This window comes from Protomyctophum parallelum, assembly GCF_964188405.1.
Source record: "Protomyctophum parallelum genome assembly, chromosome: 4".
Taxonomy (NCBI): domain Eukaryota; kingdom Metazoa; phylum Chordata; class Actinopteri; order Myctophiformes; family Myctophidae; genus Protomyctophum; species Protomyctophum parallelum.
In genome coordinates, this window is record NC_139700.1 from 48902698 (window position 1) to 48923009 (window position 20312).

Sequence of the window (20312 nt, forward strand, 5' to 3'; positions counted from 1 at the left end):
TTCAAAAAAAAACAATAAAAGGCGTAAGCCGCAAAAGAAAATCTTTAAAAAAACAAAAATGCGTCTCAGCTGCTGTAACCAATGAACTGTCTCCCTTTAAGTGCAATCTCTCTGTTCTATAATCCAATGTGCAACAGCAGGCAAGTCTATGTGGGAGCGTCTGACGGCCCCAGAAGACGGTTTCTCCAAACTGCAGAGGGAGAACCTGGCCATCATCGAGAGCTACGGCACGGCGCTCATGGAGGTGGTGTGTCGCGATGCCTGCGACGGCCACGAGATCGGACGGGTACGAGCAGCGTGTAAAAGCCACACAACATGACAGACGCTTCATCCTACTTTCATCATCTGGTCAGATGTGTCTTTGGCTATTTCTCTTGGCTGAGTGGGTAGAGAAGCCATCTGGAAATGGGACGGTTGCCCGTTCCACCCTCGGCTCGCCCAGTCAACGGGTCAAAGTGACCCTGACATACAAGGTCATTTGTAGATCTGCCACGCGGGGCGTCCGCAGACAAATACATATATATAATTTGCTCTATAAAGAGCTGACAATGAGGTTATATCTTCCCTCCTTCTCTGGAGTCCTGCCTCAAAGCAGACCAGAGGTAGAAAACTGTCGTTCCCTCTGATGTCATCACTAGTAGGGACACATGCATCAGTTCAGTAAGCAGGAACTGGGGATGGCAATGAAGGACCGGGAAGTCTGGCGTGGCTTTGTGAAATCCATGATCTCGACCGCGGTCGAAAAATGAGGATGATGAACACTTCTCTCCCGGCATTTGCTCTGATGTTCCTTCTCTCTCTCTCTCTCTCTCTCTCTCTCTCTCTCTCTCTCTCTCTCGCTCTCTCGCTCTCTCTCTCTCAGATGCTGGCGCTGGCCGTCCTGGACAGGATCCTGTCCATTGACCGTCAGAGCCAGTGGCTGGTGTACGTGTGCAACAGTGGCTACCTGCGCGTGCTGGTGGAGAGCCTGAAGCAGGATGACGTGGCACTGCAGAGCCTGCTCACGCCTCAGCCCCCGCTGCTCAAACCACTGTACATCTACGAGAGCAAGATGGTGAGTTAGCTAAAACAGAGCCTGCTCACGCCTCAGCCCCCGCTGCTCAAACCACTGTACATCTACGAGAGCAAGATGGTGAGAGTTAGCTAAAACAGAGCCTGCTCACGCCTCAGTCCCCGCTGCTCAAACCACTGTACATCTATGAGAGCAAGATGGTGAGAGTTAGCTAAAACAGAGCCTGCTCACGCCACAGCCCCCGCTGCTCAAAACACTGTACATCTATGAGAGCAAGATGGTGAGGAGAGGAGAGTTAGCTAAAACTGGTCCAATAAGGAGAACTAGAATTGGAAAACCATTAGAATAAAAATAAAAACAAGGCTTTGCTAAAATAAGAAGAAGAAGAATTAACTGACTGTATTTTACCGTCTAGAAAATGTATAGAAACGACCTAAAATCATAGAGGACTAATTTTTCAATAAATAACATACTTGAATTAACAGTAAAACTAGCCTCGATACCCAGGCTTTCATTTCGTCTGCGCGAAAGATGAAAGCCTGGAAAAAGCCGTGGGCTGAACCAGTCTAAAAGTGGGAGTCAACCCTTCCGGGTGGGCGTCGCTCTAAATTATGTGACGTAGCGCTGCACTAGGGGGGAGAGGAGGGGACGGGGGTGACGGACAGATCGATGAGATCCAATCAGGGTGCGCGCATTTCTGAGGCGCGACCCGCCCCTCTAGACCAGAAATGTCTCTGCTTAGGTCAGGCTACAGTAAAACTAATAAAAACTAAACAAAAACAACAAATACTCCAAAAAAGATAAAAGCGCAATTGCCATTGATCTATTCTATGGCAATGGTGTTGAGGGTTTTCTTAAATAATGAGCTTGAATTGACGTAGATCTCGGGCCAATGGCGGTTTAAGTGTTAAGATGAACAACATAACGTACTGGAAATAAGGTTTCATATAAACAAACATAATTTAATAATTTCTTCCTCACTAGCTAGCTAGACTACAAAAAAATGTCCATACAATATCATACAGCTCCTAGGGGCCAAGTGTCTGTGGCTCTCCGTGTGTGTCTGTGGCTCTCCGTGTGTGTCTGTGGCTCTCAGTGTGTGTCTGTGGCTCCGTGTGTGTCTGTGGCTCTCCGTGTGTGTCTGTGGCTCTCAGTGTGTGTCTGTGGCTAATCTCGCAAAACCACTGGACTGATCATCCAAATCGGCACTGAAAACGTTTGAGAACCAACTGGCATACTCTGCCAACCAAATCAACGATGTGGTGTTTGTTGTTGTTTTGTGCGTTCAGGCCCTGCTGACGTGCGTTGTTGTTGTTGTTTCCCCCGCTGTGCGTCCAGGCCTGACGCTGTGTTGTTGTTGTTGTTGTTTCCCCCGCTGTGTGCGTCCAGGCTCTCCTGACGCGCGTGGCCAAGACCAACCAGGGGGCCGTGGAGCTGCTGCGCTGTGGGCTGGTGTCCCAGCTGATCGAGTGCCAGGTGTTCGACATGGTCCCTGACAGCGACCCACACAGGTATAATAATAATAACTAGAACTGCACTCTGTCGAGTGCATACTTGCTTGTTGCACACTAGTAGGCCATAAATGGCCAACTAGTGCGCAAGCAGAGCGCGCATGTAATGTTTTCGCCCGCTGTAAACTGTCAAATCTCAGTATCTCTGTGAACGAACGTTTGAAATGATTAATGTTTAGATGTAATTATTTGCTACCTACTATACATGTAAACATTTAGTATTAAGTATGATTCTAGTTTCTATCTACAGTATATAAGAAATACTGTTTTATTGTTGTAGATATATTCTGGATCCCTTTTTTGTTTTTCAGAGACAAATAAATCATTTATATGTGTTGAAAAAAAAGGTATATAAACTGAATTAAAATATGTTATACAGTATACTTTTTCTGTAAACGGTGGAATCTCAATATTTCTGTGAAGGAACATTTGAAATGTGTAATTATTAGGTGTAACTATTTACTACCTATCTAATTTATGTATGTAAACGCCTATAAAAAAAGTATATAAACTGAATTAAAAATGTAATTTTAATTTTAAATCTATTTCATGTTAGACTATAGTGATATTAATACTAAATATCAAATACATACATACATCAAATCTGTACCCATATTGCTGGACCAATGATGACGAAATGACCATATTTCTTACATACACACCACGTACTCTAGTCCCAGCAGATCAGGCACAATTTGGTAAATTATTTTTTTATTGATTATGTATATAGTATACGTACGACTAGCTCTAAATGATGACGTAAGAAATATATATAGTATATATATAGTATACTGTATAAAGTGTGTAGTTGTAAGTTGATTAGCGGTATTCTGTGGTCACTTTGGTCCAAAAACCGTGACAGCCGTTCCGCCATTTCAGGACCCCCCCAGAAAAACATCAAATCTGTGCCCGTATTGCTGGACCAATGATGACGAAATGACCATATTTCTTACGTCATCATTTAGAGCTAGTCATACACGTATTTCTTACGTCATCATTTAGAGCTAGTCATACACATACACACACATTTGAGGCTTACGCAGAAAAACATCAAATCTGTGTCCGTATTGCTGGATCAATGATGACGAAATGACCATATTTCTTACGTCATCATTTAGAGCTAGTCATACACGTATTTCTTACGTCATCATTTAGAGCTAGTCATACATCAAATCTGTGCCCGTATTGCTGGACCAATGATGACGAAATGACCATATTTCTTACATACACACCACGTACTCTGGTCCCAGCAGATCAGGCACAATTTGGTAAATTATTTTTTATTGATTATGTATATAGTATACGTATGACTAGCTCTAAATGATGACGTAAGAAATATATATAGTATATATATAGTATATAGGCATATACTATATATGTATACATATATACTCTATACTCTATACTGTATAAAGTGTGTAGTTGTAAGTTGATTAGCGGTATTCTGTGGTCACTTTGGTCCAAAAACCGTGACAGCCGTTCCGCCATTTCAGGACCCCCCCAGAAAAACATCAAATCTGTGCCCGTATTTCTGGACCAATGATGACGAAATGACCATATTTCTTACGTCATCATTTAGAGCTAGTCATACACGTATGTGTATGACTAGCTCTAAATGATGACGTAAGAAATACGTGTATGACTAGCTCTAAATGATGACGTAAGAAATATGGTCATTTCGTCATCATTGGTCCAGCAATACGGGCACAGATTTGATGTTTTTCTGGGGGGTCCTGAAATGGCGGAACGGCTGTCACGACAAATGGACCAGGCCGATCACATTACTTGCGCGCTCTGCTTGCGCAAGTAATAATAAAACTTTATTTGTATAGCACCTTTCATGACATGAAATGCAGCTCAAAGTGCTTTACAGAACAATGGAGAATAAAAAAAAGAAAAGCAAGGCAACGACATTAAAAAACAAGCAGTAATGCAGTACAGTGAGGACATGAATAACAAAAAATAAAAGATCAATTAAAAGCAATGTTGTAGAAGTGGGTCTTGAGATGTGCTTTAAAAATGTCTACAGAGGCTGCCTGACAAAGGTACAGTGGGAGTTTGTTCCATGCCGTCGGCCCGTTGAAGCAAAAAGCTGCTTCCCCGTATTTTTTAGTTGCCATTTTTTTAGGCAAAGCGAGCAGGCCAGCAGTGGAAGACCTTAGGGGGCGGTTTGGGACATATTTAGGCAGGCAGTCATGTAGGTAGGAAGGTGCGAGACCATTGAGAGCTTTATGGAGAGGTATGGATGACCTCAGTGTTGGTCACATGGTCACCTGACAGCGACCCACACAGGTATGGATGACCTCAGTGTTCCACATGGTCTCTGACAGAGACCCACACAGGTATGGATGACCTCAGTGTTCGACATGGTCACAGCGCCTATCTGTGTGGAGTTTGCATGTTCTCCCCATGTCCCCTAGGGTAGGTACCCTCACAAAAAACATGCTGTAATCCCGGTCTCTATACTGCCTCCCCCTGGCCAGCCGGGGCGACCTGATGGAGGGGAAAGTAATTCGTTTAATTCGCCGTTTTTTAATAATGAAAAAAGAGCGGATTTGTAGCGGACCTGGTGACGAGGAAATCAAGCGATGCTTGATGTATCGCTTTGGAGGACACCCAGGGAGCGGTGTCCCACAAAAAAGTTTAAATATATTTTAATGCCATTATCCAAATGTTATATGTTGGCTATTCAAAAAATAGCAGATATGCGCATGCTCATTTCGTGCACACGCCCGCGACTCACCAGACCTGGATTCTGTTAAGCTTTCTTTTTTACGCTTGCGTTGTTGCGCCCCTCTTCAACAGACCTGGAGGAGACCTGTGTGTTGATCCAGGGGCAACAACGCCTGCGTTCCTCACGCTTAATGCTTCTATAAATGTATGTTTCTCTCCAGGATGATGAGGGACCCGTCAGGTTTCATCCCCAGTCCTCTAGACCGCTACAGGCAGATCCTGCTGCCCACGCTCACTCTGTTCCAGGTCATCCTCACCTCCACCACCACACACCACCAGCAGGGGGCAGCGCAGGTGAGCAAGCTGGCTACCCGTATTATTTATTCATACTTTCCCCGTTTCCAGACCTAAGCGGAAAACGAAACGGTTTTGCGCCACGGACAGAAGATGCTGTGCGCAGCTTCTTTTTTGGGTTTTTAGACAGCTGGTGGATGGAAAAGAAGCTCCACCTCCACGGACGACTTGCGTGAAGGAGTGCGTTTCCGGGAATCTGGCCGTCGCGCAAGTCGTCCGCGGAAGTGGAGCTTTTTTCCCATCCACCAGCTGTCTAAAAACCCGGTTTTTCGGCCGAAACGTGCACAGCTCTTTTGATAGTGTGGCAGTACCCATCGTGTGTCTTGTGTGTAACATTAAGATGACATCATCAGTGAATCCCTCTCACTGCAGGGTCATTTGGGGCAGATGATCACTTCAATCAGCCCTAAATCGGGAACGTTCCCCGCGATTGTCGGGAGTAAAGTTGTTCCGATACTGGTATCTGTTACTTGGGCCGATACCACCCTCAAGTACAGTACTCTGTACTCGGAACCGGCCCCGATACTTTGACCCGAGTATGCATGCGTGCATAATCTCCGTATGTGTGCGTGTGCATGCGTGCATAACGTGTGTGTGTGTGTGTGTGTGTGTGTGTGTGTGCATGTGTGCATAATCTCCGTATGTGTGTGCATGTGTGCATAACCTGCTTATGTGTGCGTTTGTGTGTGTGTACTGTGTAGGTTCTTCAGTGGCTGGTTGTCCATGCAGACACCATCCAGTCTCTGCTTCGCTGTCAGGACCTCAGCATGGGAACTCTGCAGGAGTTGTCCCTGCTGACCGGCATCATCAGCAAGACCGCTCTGCCAGGTACTGTAACTACTGCACACACAGTCCTCTGACCGCTCTGCCAGGTACTATTATACACACTGACCGCTCTGCCAGGTACTATTATACACACTGACCGCTCTGCCAGGTACTATTATACACACTGACCGCTCTGCCAGGTACTATTATACACACACAGTCCTATGACCGCTCTGCCAGGTACTATTATACACACACAGTCCTCTGACCGCTCTGCCAGGTACTATAGAGCGTCGTACTGTGTAACTACACACAGTCCTATGAGTTATCCACTGGTCTAATGATAGGGCCGTGTGTCTAATACTAACAAATGGACAATTATGGGTCTGTAACTCAGTGTACAAATGGATTTGGTTCCATTTGTACACTCTCAGAGTTAAAATAACATAGATTTATATAATATAAATTGGGGGTCCCAGAGATATAAATGTCATTAAATGGGGGGTCTGTAGACTAACGCATGTCAAACTGGGGGTCCGTGGGCTAATTGGTGTCAATGTGGGGGTCCTTTACATGAAAACGTTTGGGAACCGATGGTCTAATATACTGTTTGTGTCTGTATGACTTCAGGAGTTCTGGACATGGGTGGAGATAACATCAACAGTGCCGCTCTCCTAGAGGTCAAGAGTCACATCATCAGGTTCCAGGTTGGTGAACCTTTTCAGCAGAGAATAGACCGTCTACAAGCTGTGATCTCTCTCTCTCTCTCTCTCACTCACTCACTCACTCACTCACTCACTCACACACACACTGTGAGCTTGTAGATTCAGAAACATTTCTGCTGGTCTGTCAGATGATTGCGACCAGAGGCGATTATGTTATAATTGTGGCATAATTATGTTATTCTTGTCTGTGTCATCAGGCGTCGTCACTTAATCGCCACGTAAAAAAATCATAATCGGAACGGCCCTAGTTCTGAACTGACAAAAGTTGCCCTATTCCGAGTTTAACACCCCAATTGCTCAGGACAAAGTTCACTGTCCTTTCTATTCGTAACACCCAGCGCCCAGGACAAAGTTTTATCCAAACGACGGCGTTTATTGATATGAAAACCGATCGCATCGCTCCACGGCCTAGGAGCGCCTGTTCCTCGATGTTGCGCAACAGTGAGACGTCATCAAAAATGTCCCCCCCCCCCCTGTTTAGCCGACGACAACGAAAATCTTAAAACGTTAATAACTCATGATCTAAATCATCCCGTCCGATTCTAAGAAAAGATCCTGCGTTAGACGGCCCACGGCGGTCCCGTCGCTAGTCGCGTTAGTGCTCCGTAACGTTGCTATAAATGGATTGGGCGCTCTATGATGTAATGGATTAAATAACAGTGTTTGTTCCTTCCTGGCAGCGTCTGTGTCTGTCCCTGCTGGGTCGCCTGGCGGGCAGCGAGAGGGAGAGGCTGTTGAAGCAGGCCGAGGTGGTCTCGGCTCCCGGAGACCCGGCGGAGCGGCGCCAAGTGATGGAGGTGGCCATGCAACAGGTATGGAACACAGTAGTGATGGAGGGGAGGGGGCCATGCAACAGGTATGGAACACAGTAGTGATGGGGGGGAGGTGGCCATGCAACAGGTATGGAACACAGTAGTGATGGAGGGAGGGGGCCATGCAACAGGTATGGAACACAGTAGTGATGGGGGGAGGGGGCCATGCAACAGGTATGGAACACAGTAGTGATGGAGGGAGGTGGCCATGCAACAGGTATGGAACACAGTAGTGATGGAGGGAGGGGGCCATGCAACAGGTATGGAACACAGTAGTGATGGAGGGAGGGGGCCGTGCAACAGGTATGGAACACAGTAGTGATGGAGGGAGGGGGCCGTGCAACAGGTATGGAACACAGTAGTGATGGGTGGGGAGGGGGCCGTGCAACAGGTATGGAACACAGTAGTGATGGAGGGAGGTGGCCATGCAACAGGTATGGAACACAGTAGTGATGGAGGGAGGGGGCCGTGCAACAGGTATGGAACACAGTAGTGATGGAGGGAGGGGGCCATGCAACAGGTATGGAACACAGTAGTGATGGAGGGAGGGGGCCGTGCAACAGGTATGGAACACAGTAGTGATGGAGAAAGGGGGCCATGCTACAGGTATGGAACACAGTAGTGATGGAGGGAGGGGGCCATGCAACAGCTATGGAACACAGTAGTGATGGAGGGGAGGGGGCATGCAACAGGTATGGAACACAGTAGTGATGGGGGGAGGGGGCCATGCAACAGCTATGGAACACAGTAGTGATGGAGGGGAGGGGGCATGCAACAGGTATGGAACACAGTAGTGATGGAGGGGAGGGGGCCGTGCAACAGGTATGGAACACAGTAGTGATGGAGGGAGGGGGCCATGCAACAGGTATGGAACACAGTAGTGATGGAGGGAGGGGGCCATGCAACAGGTATGGAACACAGTAGTGATGGAGGGAGGGGGCCATGCAACAGGTATGGAACACAGTAGTGATGGAGGGAGGGGGCCATGCAACAGGTATGGAACACAGTAGTGATGGAGGGGAGGGGGCATGCAACAGGTATGGAACACAGTAGTGATGGGGGGAGGGGGCCATGCAACAGGTATGGAACACAGTAGTGATGGAGGGAGGTGGCCATGCAACAGGTATGGAACACAGTAGTGATGGAGGGAGGGGGCCATGCAACAGGTATGGAACACAGTAGTGATGGAGGGAGGGGGCCGTGCAACAGGTATGGAACACAGTAGTGATGGAGGGAGGGGGCCATGCAACAGGTATGGAACACAGTAGTGATGGAGGGAGGGGGCCATGCAACAGGTATGGAACACAGTAGTGATGGAGGGAGGGGGCCATGCAACAGGTAAGGAACACAGTAGTGATGGAGGGAGGGGGTCATGCAACAGGTATGGAACACAGTAGTGATGGAGGGGAGGGGGCCATGCAACAGGTATGGAACACAGTAGTGATGGAGGGGAGGGGGCCATGCAACAGGTATGGAACACAGTAGTGATGGAGGGAGGGGGCCATGCAACAGGTATGGAACACAGTAGTGATGGAGGGAGGGGGCCATGCAACAGGTATGGAACACAGTAGTGATGGAGGGAGGGGGTCATGCAACAGGTAAGGAACACAGTAGTGATGGAGGGAGGGGGCCATGCAACAGGTATGGAACACAGTAGTGATGGAGGGAGGGGGTCATGCAACAGGTATGGAACACAGTAGTGATGGAGGGAGGGGGTCATGCAACAGGTATGGAACACAGTAGTGATGGAGGGAGGGGGCCATGCAACAGGTAAGGAACACAGTAGTGATGGAGGGAGGGGGCCATGCAACAGGTATGGAACACAGTAGTGATGGAGGGAGGGGGCCATGCAACAGGTATGGAACACAGTAGTGATGGAGGGAGGGGGTCATGCAACAGGTATGGAACACAGTAGTGATGGAGGGAGGGGGCCATGCAACAGGTAAGGAACACAGTAGTGATGGAGGGAGGGGGCCATGCAACAGGTATGGAACACAGTAGTGATGGAGGGAGGGGGCCATGCAACAGGTATGGAACACAGTAGTGATGGAGGGAGGGGGTCATGCAACAGGTATGGAACACAGTAGTGATGGAGGGAGGGGGCCATGCAACAGGTAAGGAACACAGTAGAATCATCATGGAGTACTGTATGGTTGTCTCCCTCAGCTCACAACGCGTCGCGCGTTGTGAGCATTGTAGATCGGCTATTTTCAGCAAGTGTAAAACAGTCATTACGACGGCATCAAGAACCGCCAAAATACATTTTAGTCGACTAAATCAACTAGATTTAGTCGGCTAAAATCTTATGATATTTAGTTGACTAAAACATTCCGGGTGACTAAAATGTCACTTAAAGAGACTAAAACTAAAATCAAAAATTTGCTGCCAAAAATTGTGTCCCTCAGGTGTGTGCTAACATCTTGGAGTACTGCCACACGCTGCTGCTGCAGAGTTCCCCTCAGGCCCAGTTCTCCATCTGCCTCTTCGGCACCTCCGGGAGCGAACCGGGCGGCAGAGACGGTCGCACAGGTCAGTGATATTATGCTCCATCCTCGTAACTCAGGTTGGCGAACATGCGCTGCTCCGTGCGGTCATGGTTAGGTTAGGGTTTGAGGTAGGTTGTCGTTGTCGGACCAATAGTATGTCGAAACCAGAGCCTTTAGATATAGACAGAGTTACGCAAACTGCGGTCACTTCATGGGGCTTCAGTCCAATGGCGGCTCTCCTACATAGACTTCTATTGAGAAATGGGGACAACCAACTGGGGACCGGAAGTCGGCAGAAATGCATTGGACTCTTTAATGATCTTAAATCCCTTTATTTTAGATTGTTTTGTAGTAATAGTTCAACATAAACATTAAAGAGACTTTAGTTGTTACTGTGCAATACTTTAAAACAGTTGTCATGTTGCAAACATTGCTTAAAATTGCTCTTATTTGCGCCGCCCTCGTTGAAAACAATGTATTTCCTTGTACCCCCCCTTTGTGTTTTCCTTCAGACCTCTCGTCCACCATGTTGTCCTCGGCCTCGTCCCGTGACCCCGGCCTGGGCCTGGTGCTCTACCTGCTGAAGAACAGCGCTGCAGACTTCTTCAGGTTCCAGCAGAGCCACAGACAGAGCCTGGGGAAACTGGAGAGCCTGGACCAGCTGCCTCCGGAGGAGCTTAAGGAGGTGAGCAAAGCAAAGTTACCATGTTTACCCAGGGTAACTGGACTAAGGAAAGGAAAGGTACTATGTTTACCCAGGGTAACTGGACTAAGGAAAGGAAAGGTACTATGTTTACCCAGGGTAACTGGACTAAGGAAAGGAAAGGTACTATGTTTACCCAGGGTAACTGGACTAAGGAAAGGAAAGGTACTATGTTTACCCAGGGTAACTGGACTAAGGAAAGGAAAGGTACTATGTTTACCCAGGGTAACTGGACTAAGGAAAGGAAAGGTATGTTTACCCAGGGTAACTGGACTAAGGAAAGGAAAGGTACTATGTTTACCCAGGGTAACTGGACTAAGCTCAAGAACTTGTTTACAGCCAGGCCCTGCTCATATAGAACATTTCATGGTAGGGGTTCAATGCCTTGTCCAAGGGCACTTCAGCGGTGGTAATTTTTAACGTGCCGGTCCGGGGATACGAACTATAGCGACCTTCCGATATTATCAAGACCGCTCCGCAAACCGTTCGGCCACCGCCTCCCCTAGGTGAGGATGTTCCCAGCGGTCAAAGTTCAAAACATAACATGACATATAGGATGAACGTTGAAAACGTAGGTGTAAAACATGAACGTAAGCATGTCCGCCTCCTCACCTCACAGTAAACGCTTCAAATGGAGGCAGTGGACACTATGAGGTAACATGTCTGAGGCACAGCCACACTTTCCCATGTGGACTAGAACTCAATTGTCGGGAGGACAAAGGGGGTCAAATACTCGGCTACTCTAAATAAAATGGAATTAGGGTTTGACCTTTATTCTCTCACACACTCCTCATAATCTCTCCCCAATACTCTTAACCTAACTCTTAACTCTTAACACCGGAGTCAGAAAATAGCAGATCTACAAGCTCGCCTGTGCTTTGCGATGCAACGTGTTAGGAGCTTGTGTATAGATGGACTATTTTCGACACCAGTGCAATCTGGTTATTTCACAATCATGCTTCATTTTAGCAATCATATTCAATCAATCAATCAACCTTTATTTATATAGCACGTTGTATCACAACCGAAAGTTGACCAAAGTGCTTCACGACAAAAAGACAAAAATAAACAAATTAAAATACTTATACAGTGCCTAAAAAGGTTAAAATCAGTTCACATTAAAAGCCAGGGAAAAAAAGGTGTGTTTTAAGAAGGGATTTGAAAATGTTAATTGTTTGAGCAGCTCTAATATGGGGGAGGGGGAGGTTGTTCCAGAGCTTAGGGGGCTGCCACCGCAAAAGCGCGGTCACCTCTTGTTCTGAGGGTTCGTGATGTTGGCACGGTCAGCAATGACTGGTCCGCAGACCTCAGAGCTCTGGTGGGGTTGTATTGGTGTATGAGTTCGGCCATATATGGGGGGGCCAGGCCGTTTATTGTCTCCAGTTCTTCTAATCACAGGTCTTTGTGTGTGTGTGTGTGTGTGTGTGTGTGCGTGTGTGCATGTGTGTGCAGGGCTTAAAGTTCTCCGTCCTGGGGACGGATTTCCGTCCTGAGGATTTCATAGGTCTTTTATGAGATCAGCGCAGATTTGCAAAAAAAAATATTTAAGGGGGAGACGGGAGTATGTGTATAGTGTAGCGATATGATGGCCAAATCCGTGAAAATGCAGCCTGTCTCTTTAAGAAGCTAGTGTAGTAGTGTGCGCGCTCGCCCCTCCCACTCCCCACTCTCTGCGCTCAGAGAGAGAGCACAGTGCTCCACTGCTGACTGCTCCTGCGCTGCTGACAGAGAGAGGCTAAATGCGTTCATATTTCCCTCTACCCAGGCCAGAACAGTCAGAGGGTTTCCTTTAAATTAGCTTAGTGCAGTGATACTGTGGAGGATTTATTTTCAACGCAAATGTGTATTGCTTGCCTCGTTGTTGGTATAACAAGCAGAACTCTCTAGCTGGCTAGTGGCTACTAGCCTAGTAGCCGTTAGCTGCGTGCATCGGTCCTTGTCCTCTTGTCTGCCTCTACTGAATATGAATACTGATTTTATAATATTGAATGGAACTCACAGGGAAGACAGTGATAAACTACACAGAGGCTAATGAATGTAGACATAAATGTACCATGCACATTCGTTTTCAAATATAATTACTATATACTATTACTAAATAGCCAAAGTTCCCAGATGTTGCTGGGAACTACAGCTCCATCTCACTGAATTAGAATATTTTGTAAAAGTTGATTTTCTTCTGTAATATAATTAAAAAAGTGAAACTTTCATATAATTATTCTCAATTCATTGTGCATAAAGTGAAGTATTTAAAACCTTTTTTTGTTTTAATCTTGATGATTATGGCATACAGCTCATAAAAATAATAAAAATATCTCAATGAATTAGAATATTTTACGAGAAATGTCGAAAAGTATACAGTTAATACTTGGTCTGGGCTACTTTTGAACAAATTATTTCATCAATGGGGCGTGGCATGGAGGTGATCAGCCAGTAGCACTGTTGAGGTGTTATGGAAGCCCAGGTTTGCTTTGATAACAGCCGTAAATTAATTTGGATTGTTCAGTCTCATGTCTCACACCTTCCTCTTGACAATACAACCTAGATTCAATGTGGGGTTCAGGTCAGGCCAGTTGGCTGGTCAGTTAAGCACAGTAATACCATGGTCATTACACCAGTTACTAGTAGTTTTGGCACTGTGGGCAGGTGCCAAGTGCTGCTGGAAAAGGAAAATCAGCATCAACATAAAGCTTGTCAATGTACAGAGGTACACAGTGCTGTAAAATATCATAATAGATGGTTGTGTTGAGACTCTGGACATGACAAAACACAGTGCTGATTTAGGCCATGGTATCTGCATGGTGTTGGTCCACTGATAGTGAAAACTTAACAATGGTTTCAACACATCTTTTTAGCTTCAGTATGTTGACAAGCTTCATGGAGATGCTAATTTTCCTTTCCAAAATTCCAGCTAGATTTGGCACCTGCCTACAGAGCCAAAACTACTAGTAACTGGTGTACTGACCATGGTATTACTGTGCTTAACTGACCAGCCAACTGGCCTGACCTGAATCATCAAGATTAAAACAAATGTTTGAAGTACTTGAAGTACACTTTATGCACAATGAAATGAGAATATATGAAAGTTTCACTTTTTGAATTTTATTACAGAAGAAAATGTACTTATACAAAATATTCTAATTCAGTGAGATGGAGCTGCATATAGTGCCCACTGCCCACCTATCCCACTGTCCCATTTTAGTTGCCAAAACCAATGGGTTCTCTTGTAATTGACTTTTGTTCTCACTTGCAACCTTATAATGCAGGTGCATAATGGACTACTGAAGGCTACATGCCTATAAGTGTCTTCCTCTGGGTTTTTTTTTTTAACTTTAACACACTGTTGCTATGCACCATGTGGCTGTAAAGGCAAGCCCTACAGTCATTTCAGAGTATTTATTGATTGGCCGGACTAGCAATATAATACAACATAACTTCAAAAGCTGCTTCTATAAAATGAAGCATGGATTGACACACATTCGGTAAAGGCAACTTTGGGAAAACATCATTTTACAACCCCAAAATTTGGTGTGCGCTGCACGCGCCATGGTATTAATTTATGATTCATTTGTATTTATTTATTTTATCGCTGTCTAGGACAGGGGTAGATCGGTGCAAATGTGGGGGGTTCGCCACATGGTTTGAAAAGTGGTCTGAAAATTTTCAGTCTTGGGATTTTTTTTGGCTTTAACCCCTGTGTGTGTGCGTGTGTGTGCAGCTGTGTCAAGGCTTGGTGTCGGGTCCGGGCGGCGTGGAGAAGATCTCGTCGGTCCAGAGGAGTCTGCTGGCCAAACGACGGCTGGTCCAGCTCATCAACAACAGAGCCAAGCTGCTGGCCCTCTGTTCCTGTATCCATTTTAACTGACCTGAGATCAGATTCTAACGCACAGAAGGAATGGTGGTTCTTTAACGCATTCTGACCTGAGATCAGATTCTAACGCACAGAAGGAATGGTGGTTCTTTAACGCATTCTGACCTGAGATCAGATTCTAACGCACAGAAGGAATGGTGGTTCTTTAACGCATTCTGACCTCAGATAAGATTCTAACGCACAGAAGAATGGTGGTTCTTTAACGCATTCTGACCTGAGATCAGATTCTAACGCACAGAAGGAATGGTGGTTCTTTAACCCATTCTGACCTGAGATCAGATTCTAAAAAATGTCTTAAATCCTGACAGTTTAAAAAAAATAGCAGACCTACAAGCTCGTAGCGCGCCACTCGGTGGCGTGCTATGAGCTTGTAGGTCTGCTATTTTTCAATAGCTAAAGCATAACATGATGCTAACACCAAAAACGGGTTCCCGCCCAAAATGGGTTTTAACCTAACAAGACTAAAACTAAGACGAAAAATGTTCTTCGACTACCTTTTTCCACTGACAACAACTAAATGGAAATTACATGAAAAATAAGCTATGATGACTAAAACTAAGAACTAAATATACTGACTATTTCATCAACAAATAAAAACTAGACTAAAATGCTAGGAAGGGACAAAGTGGACAAGAGATCCATACGTCATTTTACACTAATTGCAAGCTGGAAATAGCCGATCTACAAGCTCACAACGCGTTGTCTATCGTCTATTTTGTGAAACATCAAGGCCCGCCAAAATACATTTTGTTCGACTAAATCAACTGTAGATTTAGTCGACTAAAATCTCATGACATTTAGTCGAATAAAACTAGACTAACTCTAAAACATTCTGGGTGACAATTTTGACTAAAACTAAATGAAAACTATTCAAGAGACTATGACTAAAACTAAAATCAATTTTTGCTGCCAAAAATAAACCCTGCTTTATAGTTGATAGTACCACACTGTTCCATCATACTATGCCTTGACCTGAACCCCTCAGATGTGATAGAAACCTGCTTATTTGTGTTGTGGCGCCACCTGGAGTATTACTTGTTGTACTGCACTCCCACTGACCCCAAGGACTCCCTGTTGCCGGGAGTCGGGGGCTTCAGGTCGCGTCTTGGAGACGGTAAGTCCATACATGGGCAACTGGCGGCCCCCTTGGGCCACATGCGGCCCCTCACCTTCACTTAACAGACTTACTGCTTGTGACGTGACGTTCCGCCAGAAGGAAGCAACTGCTTCTGGCGGAATGCTCCGTCTGATAAGCTTCATTATTGATATCAAACCGGATCGCTGATTTCTACTTTTTCATTATTATTTTGGCTTGGCCTTTCCTTCTTTAGCGATCCTAGACCAGGTTGCGCAACAGTGCTGCTTTCCACCAACCCCCGGGGGCCACATGCGGCCCCTCACCTTCACTTAATGTGGCCCTCAGGTTAATATCAACTGGGGGCCACATGCGGCCCCTCACCTTCACTTAATGTGGCCCTCAGATTAATATCAACTGGGGGCCACATGCGGCCCTCACCTTCACTTAATGTGGCCCTCAGATTAATATCAACTGACGCCCCCTGGGGGCCACATGAGGCCCTCACCTTCACTTAATGTGGCCCTCAGGTTAATATCAACTGGGGGCCACATGCGGCCCTCACCTTCACTTAATGTGGCCCTCAGATTAATATCAACTGGGGGCCACATGCGGCCCCTCACCTTCACTTAATGTGGCCCTCAGATTAATATCAACTGGGGGCCACATGAGGCCCTCACCTTCACTTAATGTGGCCCTCAGATTAATATCAACTGGGGGCCACATGAGGCCCTCACCTTCACTTAATGTGGCCCTCAGATTAATATCAACTGGGGGCCACATGAGGCCCTCACCTTCACTTAATGTGGCCCTCAGATTAATATCAACTGGGGGCCACATGCGGCCCTCACCTTCACTTAATGTGGCCCTCAGATTATTTTGGAAATATTATTGATTTCAGCTGTTTACAATTCCAAACATGCAAACATGACCCAGCTTTAATTACTTAAGTCTAAATGAGTAGCTTAATGACTAGTATCAAAATGTTATTGTCTTTTTTTATGTCCAATGTATTTGTATTTAGTTCATAAAGATAACATAACAATAACTAAATGCATTTGAAATAAATGAAAAGGTTACTTTTCAGGATTCCAATAAAAAAATAGCAAAAGAATAGCTGATCTACAAGCTCCAAATCAGCGTTTTGAGCTTGTAGATCCAGTTTCACATTTTTCGGAGCCTTTTTTGTTTTTGTTTTTGTTTCATCACATCTGATTTCAGTCGTTTATCCTTTTAGCGGTTCTCTTTTCTGATTGGATGAAATTTGTTTCACAACCTGAAAATGTATTTTCTCAACTCGACTTAAAGTCAACTAAAGTGCCTCAACAAACTAGCAAACATTTGCTTCCAGTGAGGGAAGATGGGGCCACCTCAAGCCAAGGAGAGAAATGTATGTTTTGGCAGGGAATAAAGAATGTTTATCGACCAGGCGGCTCTGACATGTAGGGGCAAACTATTCCAGAGCCTGCATGGGGGAGACCCATATCCCATAGAATATAACTTACAGCACCGGTAACTAATTGAAGGCAATCAAAAATAAAATAAAATTAGATCCTAGTTCTGACTCTTTAACCGGTTCAGACCGTACAGTACAACGTGTGGGCACGTCAAAAACAATCCAACCGACGGGTACCTAGCGCAATGATATCAAACGAGAGAAGAATATTCTGAATTATTTTCATTTCTTTATTTATTTTTTGGTTGGGTTGGCCTCGCTCAAAGGCCGCCATACTCTTCGCTCTTCGTTTATCTGCGGTCCCAGTCGGGCACTTCCCTGTTTGTTTACCGCTGCAGAAAGAATGCCTCGTATCTCCTAATCCAGGGCGCTCTCCGTATAGGTTTTGATCAGATGGATATACTAAGCTCTTAATTTCTGACTTCTGACCTGCCTCTCGTTCATAAAAATATGAACGCGAGCGATCATCGAGCGATTTTATTGAAACGAGAGAAAGGTAAGCAAGCAAAAATATGTCTCCGATTTGTTTTCCGGCACCGAAGGAGGGTGGGGGGGGGGGGGGGGGGGGTTACAGAGTAAAAGCGGCCATGTCTTCCTGGCACGCCGCGCTTCTATTTTGAAGGAATCCCGGCGCTGATTTTGTTTAAAGTGCATCATTCACGGTGCTTTTGTCATTCTTTTCAGACTCATTTGGAGGACTGCGTGGAACAGGAGGACGTCTCCTCGGACAGTCCAGAGTCAGCCAGCAAGACATAGAACAGGTTAGACATTAGAATCCATCAAATCCATTAAAGGGACACTTCACCCTTTTTGCTAAAAAAATATATGTTAATGACGTTTAGAAGCTTTAGAACACTTTCCTGGGGGTCTTTATGTGTGTAATAAGTGGTTTAAGATATTTTAGATTGTAGCAGTGAGCCCAGTGTCTCTGATGTCATGGACACTGGGCTCACTTCCTTCCTGGACTACAATTCCCATAATTATTTGGTGCACTGCTCCTCCTTGTGGATAGGGGGAGGGCTGTCTTACTGAGACAAAATGTAGTCCAGGAAGTAAGTGAGCCCAGCGTCCATGACATCAGAGACACTGGGCTCACTGCTACAATCTAAAAAATCTAAAACCACATATTACACACATAAAGACCCCCAGGAAAGTGTTCTAAAGCTTCTAAACGTCATTAACTTATATATTTTTGCAAAAAGGGTGAAGTGTCCCTTTAAGGTTTCCACCAATCATTTAAAATGTCTACGTTTCCTCCAGCATCCGTCCGTCCCTTTGCTCTGCGACACCTCCTCACCACTACAGTCTTCTTCTTGCTTTGCGTGTTGTTGTTGCAGCTGCAGAGCGACATGGCCGCCGGCTTCAACGAGGCCCTCCAGAGGAAGCTGCTGGAGGTGGAGGGGTTGTACAGCCAGGTCCGCTCCCGCTACACCTTCATCCAGGCGCTGGTCCGAAGGATCCGAGGACTGCTCCGCCAGCCCAAGAGCTGAACCTCCTCCTGCACGCTCTGATGCTCTGATGGGCTAAAGAGCAGAGAGGACTCCCCAAAAACACTTAACGCGTACAAAAAAAGGAATTCAGACTTAACTGTCAAAAGGAAGACAGAACACGACACGCAATCTTTTCTATTTCCTCCCAAGATGAAGGCGAGCGTTTTTCCCCAGGATCCAGAGGAGGAATCATCAGACCAGCCATTCAGAACACCACTCACCCCTTGCTATAGTGTTCTGTAATCTGGGGCTATCGTTCCGCGACAATAGCCGATCTACAAGCTCCGAAGCTCGTAATGTTTATTTCCCCCCCCCCCCCCCCCACATTGTGAGCTTGTAGATTGGCTATTTTTTGGCGAATATAATTTTGTATAGAGTGAAAACAGGAGGAGACCTAGTATAGAGACCCTGTGGATCTGTTGAAGTAATTGCAGTGTTTATGTGGCGAAGCCTCAGTCGTACGATGGACTCACTGGCTTAGGGGTCTTGAAGCTGGACTCTATATTTGTGTTCACTTATTTTCCACTAACCTGTTCCGACTGTATTTCAAGGTCTTAACAGATAGTAATTCTGTCTGTGATTCTGTCTGTTGATAAAAAAATAAGTACGCAGATTTGACGTGTTTTTGATGAGTATTTCATTTAATGAATGATAATCAAAAAGCCGTCAAATTTAACTTTTCAGAACTTTCTACGTATAAAGATTTTTGGAATTTTAAAATTAATTTTGATATTTCTGTTTGTTTTTTTGTCATATTTTGAAAATAAAAAAATGTTCTTGAGTAAAATTATGCCTTTCCTTTGTTTTGCCGTTGGGTTCCCAGATTGCTGTTGGGTTAAACTAAGGGATATATGTATACAAGTATACCGATCTACAAGCTCACAACGTGTCACAGTGCGACATGTTGTGAGCTTGTAGATCAGCTATTTTCAGCTAGTGAAAAAAAAAAATTTGTTCGACTAAATCAACTGTATAAAACTAGACTAACACTAAGACACGATTCCTGGTGACTAAAATGAAAACTATTCAAAAGACTTACTAAAACTAAAATAAAAAAACAACACTGCTGAAAAGCACTTTACGATAACGCATCAACAGCGGAGGAAACGTGCATAAGGCACCAAACCTGCTCATCAGGAGAAGTTGGTCATTCAATGTCTTGCTCAAGGTCACTTCTGAGTCTGACACAGCCAGGGAGGAGCCAGTGGTTGAACTGTGAACCTTGCCATTCTACCACAGCCATCTCCTATAAGGAGCCACAGCTCAGGAGCTTTGACAGGACATCATCGATGGGGATTCCAAGCTAATTACTGAAAAGTTACAATACGATAATGGAAGCCATCGTGTTCTCAGGATAATAAAAATCTAAATATATATTT

General features: G+C 45.4%; 1 protein-coding gene across 1 annotated transcript in view; it reads left to right on the forward strand.

The window, feature by feature from the left end:
• Window positions 1-19714, forward strand: part of nup205 (nucleoporin 205) — an 85908-nt gene extending 66194 nt beyond the window's left edge. The window contains exons 30-42 of the mRNA XM_083763391.1: window positions 141-286; window positions 863-1054; window positions 2402-2523; window positions 5418-5550; window positions 6252-6378; window positions 6946-7022; window positions 7721-7852; window positions 10258-10381; window positions 10851-11023; window positions 14760-14889; window positions 15898-16026; window positions 18128-18204; window positions 18781-19714. Coding sequence (XP_083619517.1) covers window positions 141-286; window positions 863-1054; window positions 2402-2523; window positions 5418-5550; window positions 6252-6378; window positions 6946-7022; window positions 7721-7852; window positions 10258-10381; window positions 10851-11023; window positions 14760-14889; window positions 15898-16026; window positions 18128-18204; window positions 18781-18933 — 1715 coding nt within the window. The 3' untranslated portion in view covers window positions 18934-19714. The remainder of the gene's footprint in view (window positions 1-140; window positions 287-862; window positions 1055-2401; window positions 2524-5417; window positions 5551-6251; window positions 6379-6945; window positions 7023-7720; window positions 7853-10257; window positions 10382-10850; window positions 11024-14759; window positions 14890-15897; window positions 16027-18127; window positions 18205-18780) is intronic.
• Window positions 19715-20312: the final 598 nt, after the last annotated feature.